The sequence below is a fragment of the Anabrus simplex genome, chromosome 8 (genome assembly GCF_040414725.1).
Source record: "Anabrus simplex isolate iqAnaSimp1 chromosome 8, ASM4041472v1, whole genome shotgun sequence".
Lineage (NCBI taxonomy): Eukaryota > Metazoa > Arthropoda > Insecta > Orthoptera > Tettigoniidae > Anabrus > Anabrus simplex.
In genome coordinates this window covers 223,397,110-223,410,177 of record NC_090272.1, presented here as the reverse complement: position 1 = coordinate 223,410,177, position 13,068 = coordinate 223,397,110, and the positions used below count along the sequence as shown (strand labels likewise).

The 13,068-nt window shown below is 37.6% G+C and overlaps 2 protein-coding genes across 3 annotated transcripts in view; both read left to right on the top strand.

The window, feature by feature from the left end:
• The first annotated feature begins 292 nt into the window (after nt 1–292).
• Nucleotides 293–12,209, top strand: prage. 2 transcript variants are annotated; one of them, XM_067152708.2, is made up of 3 exons: nt 293–396; nt 2,152–2,367; nt 3,466–12,209. In XM_067152708.2, the coding sequence occupies exons 2-3, from the start codon at nt 2,322–2,324 to the stop codon at nt 5,136–5,138; spliced, it is 1,719 nt and encodes a 572-aa protein (XP_067008809.1). In that variant the 5' UTR covers nt 293–396; nt 2,152–2,321; the 3' UTR covers nt 5,139–12,209. The 2 variants fall into 2 exon arrangements, with proteins under 2 accessions (XP_067008809.1, XP_067008808.1); XM_067152707.2 differs by lacking the exon at nt 293–396 and adding an exon at nt 1,400–1,863.
• LOC136879014 (transducin beta-like protein 2) overlaps nt 2,871–13,068 on the top strand; it is a 71,251-nt gene continuing 61,053 nt past the window's right edge. The window contains exon 1 of the mRNA XM_067152710.2: nt 2,871–2,898. The gene's annotated coding sequence lies outside the window, so the exon portion shown is untranslated. The remainder of the gene's footprint in view (nt 2,899–13,068) is intronic.

Genomic DNA, 13,068 nt, shown 5'->3' with positions numbered 1-13,068 from the left:
AATGCCTGATCAAAGACAGCCAAGTCTTACATAGCTTATTTCTATATTTCTGTTTTGCAGTGTTGAGGTTTAGTAGTGTTTGTTTGCTAGAAAAATGAGTTTTGTTTTGTTTACCCCTCACATCGATAAGCCATCTGATAATAGTGTTGTACCCATGCCCCCAATGAGTACAAAGCTCTTCTGTCGTGACGTTTAAGGGGAAGCGTTGCACACTGAAGATTGCGTCAGTTGTTTTTCCGGCCTCGCTTCCTTTTAAAGGCACTGCGGGCACTATGAAATCAGTTCCTCAGCTTATGTTTGGACGATAGCAGTGTAACGTGGAGTTGTGTGTGCTCTGGTTGCGGTCTCCGGCATCGTATTCCGTTATATTGGAGCAACGGCCTTTCACGGCCTAAGGTACAGTTTTACCGACTCGTTCTAATGCCATTAGTTGCGTATAATACTTCCCTTAAGATATGCGCTGGTTGTAATTTTTTCTTCAGTAGGAATAATATATTCGTCGTAAATTGTGTAACAAACTTGGGTTTGTTTAGAGAGAAGAGGGAGGGGGAAATTAAAGTATGTGTAAAATTTTAAGATGATATCTCTGTTTTTGCTATAACTTGAGAGGGATGACAGACTTTTGTCTGTCTTCTTCAGGATTTCCATTAGACCACTTTCTAAAACCCTTGCTTCATAATTAAATAAATGTAACCCTGTTGCTTGTAACTTACACACAAATAATCCTGTTTACAAAAGAAGCAGAAGGAAAGTTGTTTATTTCCATGTAGGTCTATTATCCATTGCAGTGAAAGTATGAAACTTCGAACGTAGGTATCTGAGGTCTTGTCAACACTTTCGTGTATATATCCACATGAATAAAAAGACGAAAAATTCAGTTATTTCCTAAATGTGTATAAGTTTCGTAATAAATGTGACATACTTTTGTAATAAAGATCTATTCTTCATGGTGGGTGCTAGGGGATAATATGTATACACCTTGTTTCGAATAGATGCTGATAGTGTTTATTTCCAGCTTGCCGAAATTGAGTTCATTGTAAAGACTGTTTTTATTCTTGGTCCATTGACAGGTGGTTAAATGCTGCATGTGTTGTCAGTAGTCATTTCGCAAATGTTAGAATGGGGAATAAGATAAATTCTCTCAACTTGAATTGCGGCCAAATATTGCAACATGACCATGTGGTCAGAAGACCACTGAAGTGGATGTATATTATGACGATAAGCAGGGAGATTTGTCTGAGTACGTCTAAGCCATGGGGTAATGCAGAACAATGAGTCACAATTTGGTATTGTGTTCTGTGGAAAGAAGCGCAGGGAGTGATGACGACACACGTGACGCATACTCATGAGTTGGAAGTAGTAGTCTGAGAAAGCCGCGAAACCTTGCCAGTCGCGAGCCGACAGCCAGCGGTGGAGGATGTGTGTCAGCTGGAGCGTTCGTTCGCTTTAGGACGGCACAGCGATAGCGTCGTGAATGCACGTTATTTACATGGAGTGTCTACAGGCTTCTGCATCTGCGCCTTATTGGAAATGTGCCTCTGCGACACTGCAGACTACGTGGAAGTTACAGTCAGCGGCTCGTAGCGGTATTGACGGGAAACCTCAGTGCGCGCATCGAGCGTGCTCGCGCTAAGTAGCCGACCTCGTTCCCGCCATTCCAGAACTGCAGCTTAGTGCAGTTTGCTGTTGTGTGTGTATTGGAACAGACAGTGTGTAGTCTGCTTTGCACCATGTCGGATACCGGCAGTGGAATTACTGACTTTCCAGCTCTTGTTGTTACAGTAATAGTAGGAGCCACAGTGTTAGTTTTAGTGTATATTTCCAGTTTGCTGAAGGCATCCAAGACCGAGGAAGTTGATAAAAGTAAGCCATGCCTCCGTATACCGTACTTAAAGAGCGCTTGCATTGTGGCCAATAATTTAGGTTGTTTTTCTTTCTGTTAGCCGTTTTCGCCCACTTTTTGGTGGCATATGCAGCAGAATCTAGTTTTATTCGGGAATATGTTGTGTTTCAGGTTTCGTTCAAAAAAGGCCTTATATTGTTTATTGCACTTGAACACGTGCTAGATAGATGAGGATTTGTACAGCTTAGTTATTGATTTTTAAGTTTAATGTATTTGGTCGATATCTTATGTATGTCTTTATGTTCCAGATCCTGAAGTTGAATTGCCTAGAAAAGAGAAACAACACGAAAATGTGAGTGCTCCTCAGAAAACTAGCAAGAAAAAACATGCTGAGAAATGGTCTCGAGATTCCAAGCAGAGCTTTTCTCATCCTTGGTTGTTAACATCTCTCAAAGGTCATAGTGGTCAAATTTTGGACATGGATTTCAGTAGCAACGGAAAATTTTTAGCAAGCTGTGCAGATGGTAAGTTGAAGGTACTTAGTTTCCGTGGGTTTTCGTTCTATCACTGGTCAACATTTTTGAGGGAGTTGATGAATTGTTCAGTTTAATGGCCGTATATTTAAAGTGTAGTAATTTGATAAGGTTATAAATTTGTATAAAAATGTTACTTTAAAAACCTGAGCTTGACTAAATGATGTGCATGGAAATACAATGTGTTTGATGTAGGTTTACATTCGTTTTTGTTGCATATCTTTACGAAAATTCAGAATCAATTTCTTTTTTTTTCATTGGCAGTGAAAATAATTCTCCTTTTCTAAAATATTCTCTAATAGGCCTTGTGTTGGTTCATTGCACAGAGTTGTCATGTATTCGGTACTTGAGTTACTCTTATGAAATTCCTAAGACTGTTTACTCATCATTCCAAGTTTTACTTTGGGAATGTAGTTCTTCTTAAATTGTGAAGTGGCTTTGTAATGTTTTTGTCAAGATTTTTACCAGTGCATTTGTTGCCCTCATGACCAGGACTTTTATACTGCAAGTTCACTACATAGAGTATGTTGTCCTAATAGTCTATTATCAAATTCAGTGGATATGAGATCAGTCTTGATGGAACTTTGTGTCTGCACTCTTAATAAACTAGTCCTATATACCCAGGGGTGCAAATAAATATATTTTAGCAAGGCTCCAATATCCTGACTATAATGGGAGTGTAAAACCGTGTAGATAATTTTTTCAAGTTCCTATATTAGTAGATGTACTGATAGTCCTTTTAACTTCTTCTTTTCCATGGTTGTCAGTAAAGGTTTTGCAAGAGATATGTGGGCTGTTGTTCAGCCTTCAGGTTGATAGTCTGCTAAGGGGGATATATTTATCAAACTCTTTCATGCTGAGAAGAATTATCTGTTACACAGTTACATGTTACGGTATTCCATCAGTCATCTTAGTTTAAAAAAAGAATCTGTCAGTGCAGTACAAGAACAGTTGTGAATGACATTGCTATTTGCACCTCTGGAAAATTCCATATTAAAAGCAGTTGGGTTTTGTTTAATGTAGAGAAGTGCCAATTTCTGAGCGTTGGGTAAAACTGATTGTTGGTTCCCTTTTGTCTGGCCTGTGAAGAAGACACAGAGGAACTAGATCCTGGTGGAGAATGCAGTGGGCAGAGCAGTAGCAGCGAAGGCAACAAGGAAAACAGCCCGCAGGGGAGCACTCCACGGGGCTGCAAGGGGGCGTTGTTGAGCCGGCGCCAGAAAAAGAATCGTATCAGAAGGGATGATGGTTCACCTGTTGCCAGGAACAATTCCAATATGAAGAAGAGCAAGACACGAGGGAAGCGATCGGATGGAAAGAAAGTCAACGCCAGCATTCCTGCTCTGCGGCAGCATGCCAAGCTGAACCTGGCAGACAGCGACCTGTGTGTATTTCTACGCCATTACGTGCTGAGCCCAGACCAGCTGCTAGGATTGGGTTATCCTGTCGAGAGTGCCTTGTATCCTGGGAGGGCCATCATCTACCGAAGTCCTGCTGCCGGTACACAGCCCAGCAGCTCCTTGCCGTCCATGACGACATCCAGCCACTTCTTTGATGTCAATGCCCAGGAGTTCATACCCATGAGTGCCAAGAAATACAACAATGGAGTTCTGCTGGATTCAGATACCAACGTTCACATATCCAACTTAATTGATGATAATCGTCCTGGAATGGATTACAGTGAGATTAGTGCCGAGTGGAGTGCGGATCATAAAAGTGAAGTTAGTGCAACAGGTGATGGCGACAGTGGAACCACTAGCAGTGGTTGTGAGGAAGGTTCTACGAGCTCATCCTCGCCTGAAATATCAACAGAATCTGATGTGTGTGAATTTAATGATGTTATGACAGTGGAAGAGGAGGTTGTGTTAGAAGTTGTGGAAAAATCAGAGGCCCCCGATTTAAGTGCTGATTTATCTACTTCTGAAAGTAGAGAACGGGAAAGGTCGTGGTGTAGTAGTGACGAGAAAAAATGTGTACGCTGTGGTCGTGGTTTCTTTGTCACCACTGATGGCGAGTATTTGACTCAGGAACATTGTCTTTACCACTGGGGAAAGTTGCAAAAGGTTGTCATACCCAGTGCTAAGGGTTCAGGTATGACAGCCCGAACAGAATATAGCTGTTGTCGAGGTAGAGCGAGTACACGTGGCTGTACTACTGGTAAATTACATGTGTGGAATGGTGTGGGATTAGGAATAAATGGACCTTTTGATGGTTATGTGCGCACACGAGCTCGTAAGACTCCGCCTCTAGATGGCAACTTTGGTGTGTATGCGTTAGACTGTGAGATGTGCTTCACTACACGTGGACTAGAATTAACAAAGGTCACCGTTGTGGCAACCGATGGTCGTTTGGTTTATGACTGTCTCGTTAAACCAGAAAACTATATCATAGATTACAACACAAGGTTCTCGGGTATCACTGCTCGTGATCTGGCCAAGAAGGGCACCAAATCATTAAAGGATGTTCAGAATGATCTGATGGGTTTCATCAATGCAGACACTATTCTCGTGGGTCATGGGTTAGAAAACGATTTGAGAGCATTAAGGATAATTCATGGCACTGTGATAGATACATCTGTTGTGTTCCCACATTATTATGGACTTCCTTACAGACGTTCCCTCAAGTCACTTGTGGGGTGTCTACTGAAGAGAGACATTCAGAAAGACTCTTCTGGTCATGATAGCTTCGAGGATGCACGTGCCTGTATTGAACTAATGCTTTGGCGTGTTAGAAAAGATTTTAGGACCATCCTAGAGAATTAGTATGTAGTTCAGTGAAATTCTTTACAATATCTTTTGTGATATTATTCCAGTTAGACCTTTTGGGAATGCGCTGTGATTATTGTCTAGGCTACACTTGTTTTAGGGAGGTGAAAGTTCACGTAACAGAAAACTAGTCATCTGTTGTGTTCCTGGGTGTAAATCTGTGCGCTGTGGCTTATTTTCCCCTCATGCACCTGAATTTTATTGCATCTGTGATCCGTGTGCATTTAGACAATACGTTGATTGTTCCACTGCCACATAAGTCAGCAGAAGACTGATTAAAGTTGTTGTGTGATTCATTTTTGATATTCCAGATGCCTTATAGCATCTTTTTTCCACATTTTAAGAATAATCTGGAGCTAATGTGTTGTTTTGCACAGATGATTATTGCTAGTTGAAGTAGTAGGCTAAGTGTTCATTCCTCTCTGAGATAGTGTACCGTGTGTGGTGGTTTATAAAGTACAATTTTCTGTCCAACCCAGTACTGTCGCAGGGTAATGTGTGATATTTTATTGTAAGTTATTTTTTAATTTAGGACTATTTCCTGGGCTTTTTTCCTAATAAGTTAGTATCTTTGTATAGAAGATTATATTTCAGGAAAAATACTTATTGGACTAAAAAATATGAGCAGTTTGGGTGTTTTATGTGGCAAAAAAGTTTATTCAATGAAATGGAATATTGACAAAATGCCACTAAGTACATTTGGTACATTTGTATGTTTTGGATAGCTTTCTGAATGATTTTTACTTCTGTGTTCTGTGCGTTACTAAAGCCTGTTGGGAAGTACTACCTCCAGTAGCAGCTTTGCTCTCTTGTATGTGGTAATAGAAGTCAGAATACATTGTTCAGAGTTTGTGTCATGGTTTAGATTTCTTGTTTGAAGGCTCATTGCACCTGTTCACAATTCCAAGCTGGTTTTTAATTAACTTATTTTACTGCATTTGTCCTGAAACTTGAAGTGCTATTTCAACCCTCAATGTTTGATTTGGTAATAGAACATTTTCTGTAAATGAAGCCAATTTTATTCATCTAAAATATTTGCCAATTCATTGATATATAATGGACAATACACAAACAAGGGGAGAATCCCACAACCCTGGAAATTTTGTTGGATTGAATTAGTTGTATACTAGTAAAATTTCATCTTATTCTAATTTTCCAAATGCCTTTTGTAAGTTAAAGCATTTACTTCAATTTGTATTGTGCCAACCAAATTTCTCTGCATTTATGTTATATGTGCAGAAAATATCATTGTTGAAGACTCAAAGATACTACTAAGAAATTCGTAAAATTTTAAGTTTTCTGAATTTTGTGACATTCTTGCACGGTGAGACTTTTATTAATGGAGCCCTTATTAGGGTCCTCTCCCAAGAAGTCGTTTAATAAGCTAGGATTTTTCCATACACCTCTTGTTTTTTGTCTTGTGCATAATTGAAATCTATAGTGTACGTGCCTCTTATAAGGTTAAATACCATATCATAATTACCCTTGGATGTAGCGTAATTGTATTTTCTCTAGCACTTCAGGTTTATTATCCCTCCTGTTTACAATTGCTCATAACATACCAGTTTTTACTTGTAGATGTTTAACCCTTTGATCACCGCGTGCTATTGCAGTTTTCCTACCACTGGGCGCCAAGTCCAGTTTCCGGTTTTTACAAGCTTTCGTTTGATCACCTACAGTTCAGCTGTTATTGTAGTTGGAAACTTGAAATTTTCATTACTTTTTAATAGTCTTGTACATAACACATAATAATAATAATAAATAATAATAAAATTCAGTACAAGTATATTTTCAAAGATCTTTCAATCACACTTATGTTCTGTCAAGCACAATGGATATGTAATCATTTTCACAGCAGTAAATGAACAAGTAAAAGATCGAGAGCAACTAAACACGGAGCGGACAAGTTGCGCAGCCGCGCCAAGTAAAGCATGCCAATAAATATACCTGCTGATTGGACTAATATATTGAAAGAATGGCCTTAAAAAAAAACGAGGCTGTTTATTGCAAAAATAGTAAGTCTTTAACTAATGTTGGCAATTTTCAGATGAAAGCCAAAGGGGCTTTCAAAAGGACATTGGCGTTTAGAGGGTTTAAATATTGCAGGCTGCAGAGCTTCATTGTAAAATTTTAATTTTATCATCATTTGGTCCATCTTAGATCTACTGGTGCTTCATCCCTTTTCGAGTAAAATTAATTTAATATCAAATCTGACATGCCAAGGTCTTCTTACATAACAACTCAATGATTTTTTAGTTTCGGGAAGTGCAGGGTCAGGATTCTTCGTTCAGTATTTGTCTGTTACACTGCAGTGTATTAGTTACTTGAATGTTTGACAAGAGCTTAGCTCAGCTGCCACTGAAGCATCTAATACTTAACCAACTGAGCTGTCTGGTTACATGGGCAGTTGTGTGTTGATGTGTATTTTGACTATTTTAATTTGATCACGTTTGTTCAATTGTATGTATAGAACTAAATGATGTGCAACACTGCACTGAAAAAAAGAGCACTTGGAAATTGTTTTGCATTAACTGGATGAATTGTTTAAAATGACAGTACAGGTAGTTGGCTTAGTATCTGGTTAGTGTATGAGAGATCCCAGCTGGCCATCTCAGTGTTGTGCACCACCACACCACATAAATTGTGCTTGTGAGAATTTATAAATTGCATTTAGTGTTACCTGATGGGAATCTGCCACCTGGGTGATTGCCCTAAATGCAGATCGATGATGCTTGGTTGATTAGTGCAGGAGGCTGTGAGAAGAATAACAACACATTGGTTTACCAATTTATTAAGGGAATATATGCTTTTTTCTTTTTATTTAGAAATTCTATCAATACCTAGCTTACATTACAATGTGTCATGCTTAAGATTGTTTTAAATTTGTTGCAGTAACCTTAAAATTAAATTGTTTCTTACACATTTATAGATAAAGTCGCTCTGTATTTCACGAAGTACACTTAGTTTGTTTAAATTTGGAACATCAGACTTCTCCAGAACTCCTTCACTTACACCACTCTCATCAATAAATGAAATATTCCAAACCATATTGATTATACTCTTCCATTGTAGCTTGTTATTATACGTTGGTACATCGACGATAGGCCTTTTTGCAGCTTCCGTTCCACTTACAGTATCATCATTATTACTGCTGCTACTTTCGCCTCCATACATTCTCACATTCTGATCATTGTCCATAGTATCACTAAAACTATCCAACAGACAGTCTTCAGTGTGCTTTAGATCTCTCAGGAAATTAGCACGAACACCCGTTGTGCTCACACGAAGGCTTTGACACCCATTGGCTAGCATAGTTGTGGGAGTGCATAGTAAGGGTATGAAGCAAACTAATTATTTATGAAGATTGTGCTTCTAATTGTGCAAGTCGCACTATTGAACATTTCAGTAAACATGTAGTGTGTGATAGCTTAAAACATTGAAAGGCCAAAAATTTAGGACAACAAATTTTGTAAGTATTAGGGGTGGGATAATTACACGAGTGGCGCTCGTCAAAGTAAGGTAGTTGGTTAACTGCTGTTGTTAATATCTCTGGGTTTATACATTGAACTTACCAAAGAAAACTGTTTACCATGAGTTCTCCCCGCTCCCCCTGTGTTCTTGCCTTAAATTTCTTATTTTTGAATCGGAAACTTGTTCACGCCTTCAAATTTAAATTTCTGTGAGCTTGATAATTAAATTTCAATTATATTACCTACGTTTTATTGCACTCATTACATTATTCTTTATCATTTTTGTAGCAGCATGATTTATAAATCTTTCATAAATTCTTGTTAGATAATCACGATTTCTTTATATAATAGTTTCTATAGAGTCAATATGGTTAGCCAAAGATATCCCTAGCAACTCAACAAAATATTTGTATTCCATCTTCCAATGCATATGCCTTTGATTGACACACATCAGCATAGGAATGTTTACTGATTAATTTCCTGAGAGGTCATCAGGATCTCTGATACTTGCTAGAATAAATTGTGGTTTTTGGTGGGCTTGGAAGTCTCCAAAACACATTACCTTGTACCTAGTTTAGAGCTCCCTGTTTATCTAGTTAATGTTGAAATTTCGTTATATTGTATTGGGAGTTTAAGTTTTGCTCATAATCATTTGTAAACTTGCCTCTGTTGTCTCTTTTGCAAAGAGTGTAGACAATAGTAATGCTTGGCTTCTCGTCTGGAGAAGTAGTTTACTATATTAATACCTTTATGGAAATAGAACACAATCAAAATAGGTGAGAAATAAATAATTGGAACATAAGCAATATAATGAATAACTACGGTTATAAATCAGATATGTAGGCCTATCCACAGAATTAATTGGTGACTTGTTACGTACTGCAGAAACTTAATGCACACACAATAGCTGGTAATAAATTAACTTGTAAATGGTAAATAATTATGAAGATAATTATGAAATTCATCCTTATAAGTGAGATGCCTAAGAACTCTTCACCAATATACTGCTGATGTAGCTAGACAGTGTGGCTCATGTCTTAAAGATACTGTTCATTAGAAAAGAGTTTTGGAAATGGTTGATATATTTGTCTAGTTTTATAGACTATTTATTTATGTGTGAATGAAAAGGGCAGGTTTTGTAAAGCTGTACTTTGACTATTCTTAATGCATTTAATATATTTGATAATGATATGAATTGTTTCAGTTGTTAAACCACCTTTGTCATGTGGGCTGATAAACTTAATTTAGAACTGTTCATTGGAGCTAATGTAAATATTTAAATTACAAAGGTAAATCTGTATGTTCATTACTTACTCTGCTTGCCTGCTGTAGTTTGCAGCACACAGAAGCTTTTTCCCATTAGTTCCAGTGTAAATAAATTATGGTTTTTGCTGCTCTGGATATTTACACAAGTTACTCCAGTTCATCAGTTCATTAAAAAAATGACATAACACCCGCAGGGCACGTGTGTGTACTTCGTAAGTGATGCGGAGAAGCTACTACGTGATGTTTTCCGTCCATACTGTGTCGTTGCTCGCAGATATATTTGCGGAGGTTATTCAATTCGTTCTGAAGTATTCTGTCCCATTCTTTGGGAAGGGTGGGAGGGAATGGAAGAGATGTAGCTGTAATCTAGGGGATGCCCTTTGGTTGTGATAATTGTTACGTACCTGATGCTGACCAACTATTGCTAGGAACAGTGTGTCATGTTGCCTGCCTTTCTATCTGGAGAGTGAGATACAGTCTCCTCTCTTGATTTTCCACAGTACTGCCAGTCTGAAGCAATAAGTAAATTCTTTGTCTCGAAATATGTTACTTTGCCTGTGAGCAGTCTGTAACTGTCTCTCCTTAGTCCAACTAGACCCTGGTAACACATACAATCACTTTTTAGAAGATTAAGAGTTTCCTCAGTAGGATTGTAACTGCACCTCAAAGGTGTAAAGCTATCAATCAGTACTCTTTACTAGCTCATTTTGCTGTAAAGTGGGTTCAGTCATGTCTTCCTCGAAAGCAACTGATTGTTAGAAAATTTAGTACTGCCTTGATTCACTAGGATCGTGCTGAAACAAATGTTTGTGGTTGAATGGTGAATACTGCTTTGCTTACTGTGCTTTGAGTTTGCCACTCCGGCTATCAGTAGAGAGTAATACCAGACAAAAGTAGAAGAAATTCATTCCTTACCTTACCCCTGCTCAAGATGCACAACACATTTTGAGAACACTTAGATATACTTATCTAAGTCTAGGAGATAAAAATGTTTGCAAGTTGCTTTTTTGCCTTAGTGACTGAAATTAAATGTTCCATTTCATGTGTCCCAACTTGACTAGATTTTAATCTTATGATGTGTGAAGGGTCTAGCTGAATTGTTTGTTTTTGGTTTCAGATTAGAAATATAAAATACAGACATCTCATCTTATTTCCACAAAACAAGTTTTGAAATTTATTTTATTTTGTATGGCCGTGTGTAATGACTTCAGCTCATCTCCTGAAGTGTAAAAACAAACAAGTCACTGACTGAATCCAGCAAAGGGAATATTCACTAAAACATATTTATTCGAGTGAATATTATTGCTATTATTAAAATTGAAATGTATACTTTGAGGTATTGGGAAGTATTTTTTCAGTTTTAATGTCGGCGATTAGGAGTGAATTTTACTCGGTACTGTTCCCTTACTGTGTAGGTTTAAGTCGGTTGGATTTTAAAAGAAAAATCTCTACTAGGAAATGGTTATGCTAGAGTGATTTTCATCCATGAATATATATTTACTACCCTCAACAACCTGGACACATTACATTTGGAATGTTGCTTTGCCTGGTATATCTTTCATACTGCTGGGGTCCCGGTTTTGTCCTGAAAGGATATTTTATAGAGGAATTAACAAGCTTGAAATACATTTGTTAAAAGTTGCAGAATTTGTGGAAGTTTTTATAGATGACAGAGCAAGGCATTTACCTTTTGACTCAATTAGATATTGTTGCATTGATAGTCTGACAGTAAGTGGTGGATAAGTGATACACCCAGAAAAATTTTACTTGCTTTTAATTTATTTAAAGCAGAAAACTGATTCTTTTGACCTGTTAATCTACTCTCCTTCAGGTTACGTATCAGACTTCCTTCTTGTCCATATAGACAATCTTACAATCCTCTTTTTGTTTGAGAGAAATTTATAATGTGAATTGGATTGTATTTTGAGTAAAATAGTTGGGTACAAATCAATACAACCCATGGAGATGATGGAACTGTGTAATCTAGTTGTATGCTATTTCTGAAATTTGCTTCCAAAAAGGTATCTTGCTTTCACATCTTTTAAAGTAAAACTTTCAGGAATCTTGTGCACCTTGTAGGTTGTGTGTAAAGCTGCCGGTAATATGGCTGTGTTTCAATTATGGGTACCTTTCAATACACAAAGTGCCCTTGAGCAGTATTGTGGAATATGTTGGCCAGTATTTGGGCTTAAGTCTTGGGTTCCTTCAGGTGTTGATCTCTCAACTGTATTTATTGAGTGTGTTGTGTATTATTTTCTTCCATTTCGATGTAAAAAGAGCCCTTAAAGTTTTTTTTGTAGTTTTATAGTAATAAAAGTGGTGAGGAATTCTCTTTTTGATGTTGATTTTGTTTTTTTGCCCTATGCCCTTTCCTTGTGCTATTTGGTGATAGTGACAGGTGACACCCTCTTAACTATTTGCTTTGAGGAAGAAATGAAACTGAAAAAATACTACTATGCATTTTTCAAATATTTGCATAGCAGACAAAGAACTTTTACCTGTTAAGTCTTTCTCCATGTGCCATGAAGTCAACCTTGCCTTCATGGATGGAGTGCCTCCAGGTGTTCCTGTTTTCAAGTAGATGTTTCAGGTCCTTGATGATTTTGTTGCCTCTTTGCTGGAGTTGATCTGCCTCAGTGTGGGTCGTTCTTGTCTCCGTGCCCTTTCCACTCTACCGAGCATCCTAATAAATTAGTCTTGTTTTTGCCACGCAAGGCTATACACTAAAAAGCAAATGTTGCTGCCCTATTTTTTGAATGAGTCATTGACTGGTTACATGTTGAAATCACAAGAGATAACCATTAACAAACTAACTTGAATGTAAGTAATAATAATGGTTTGCCTTACCCAAGTAAACGATCAATCAAGTTATTCATAATTAAGTTGGTTTTCAAGCTCAATGAGGAATTAAGGAAATACACACACTCATCCTCACTCAGTTATATATTTCTGCATTTATTTTGATATATGCATTAACTATGACTGTATTCTTCAGTGTTTGCCAGGTGTAAAAATAATTCAGCTCCCTTCTTGAAGTTTGGTATTACTTATCGGACTTACATGAAACCAAGCTGTAATAATACACACAAGGAAATATATTACATGCACATTTGCCGTAGATCAATAAGAATACACAAAGGCTAAGTCTGCAAAACGTACCAAAGTCATGACAAGACTAGGTTAGGTTAAAT

What these genes read in the sequence shown, in the direction of transcription:
- prage (XM_067152707.2), top strand. Translation starts at nt 1,731, where the DNA reads ATGTCGGATACCGGCAGTGGAATTACTGACTTTCCAGCTCTTGTTGTT. An exon ending in GACCGAGGAAGTTGATAAAA is followed by an intron (nt 1,864 to 2,151) that starts GTAAGCCATGCC and finishes TTTATGTTCCAG; the next exon opens with ATCCTGAAGTTGAATTGCCT. An exon ending in TTTAGCAAGCTGTGCAGATG is followed by an intron (nt 2,368 to 3,465) that starts GTAAGTTGAAGG and finishes TGGCCTGTGAAG; the next exon opens with AAGACACAGAGGAACTAGAT.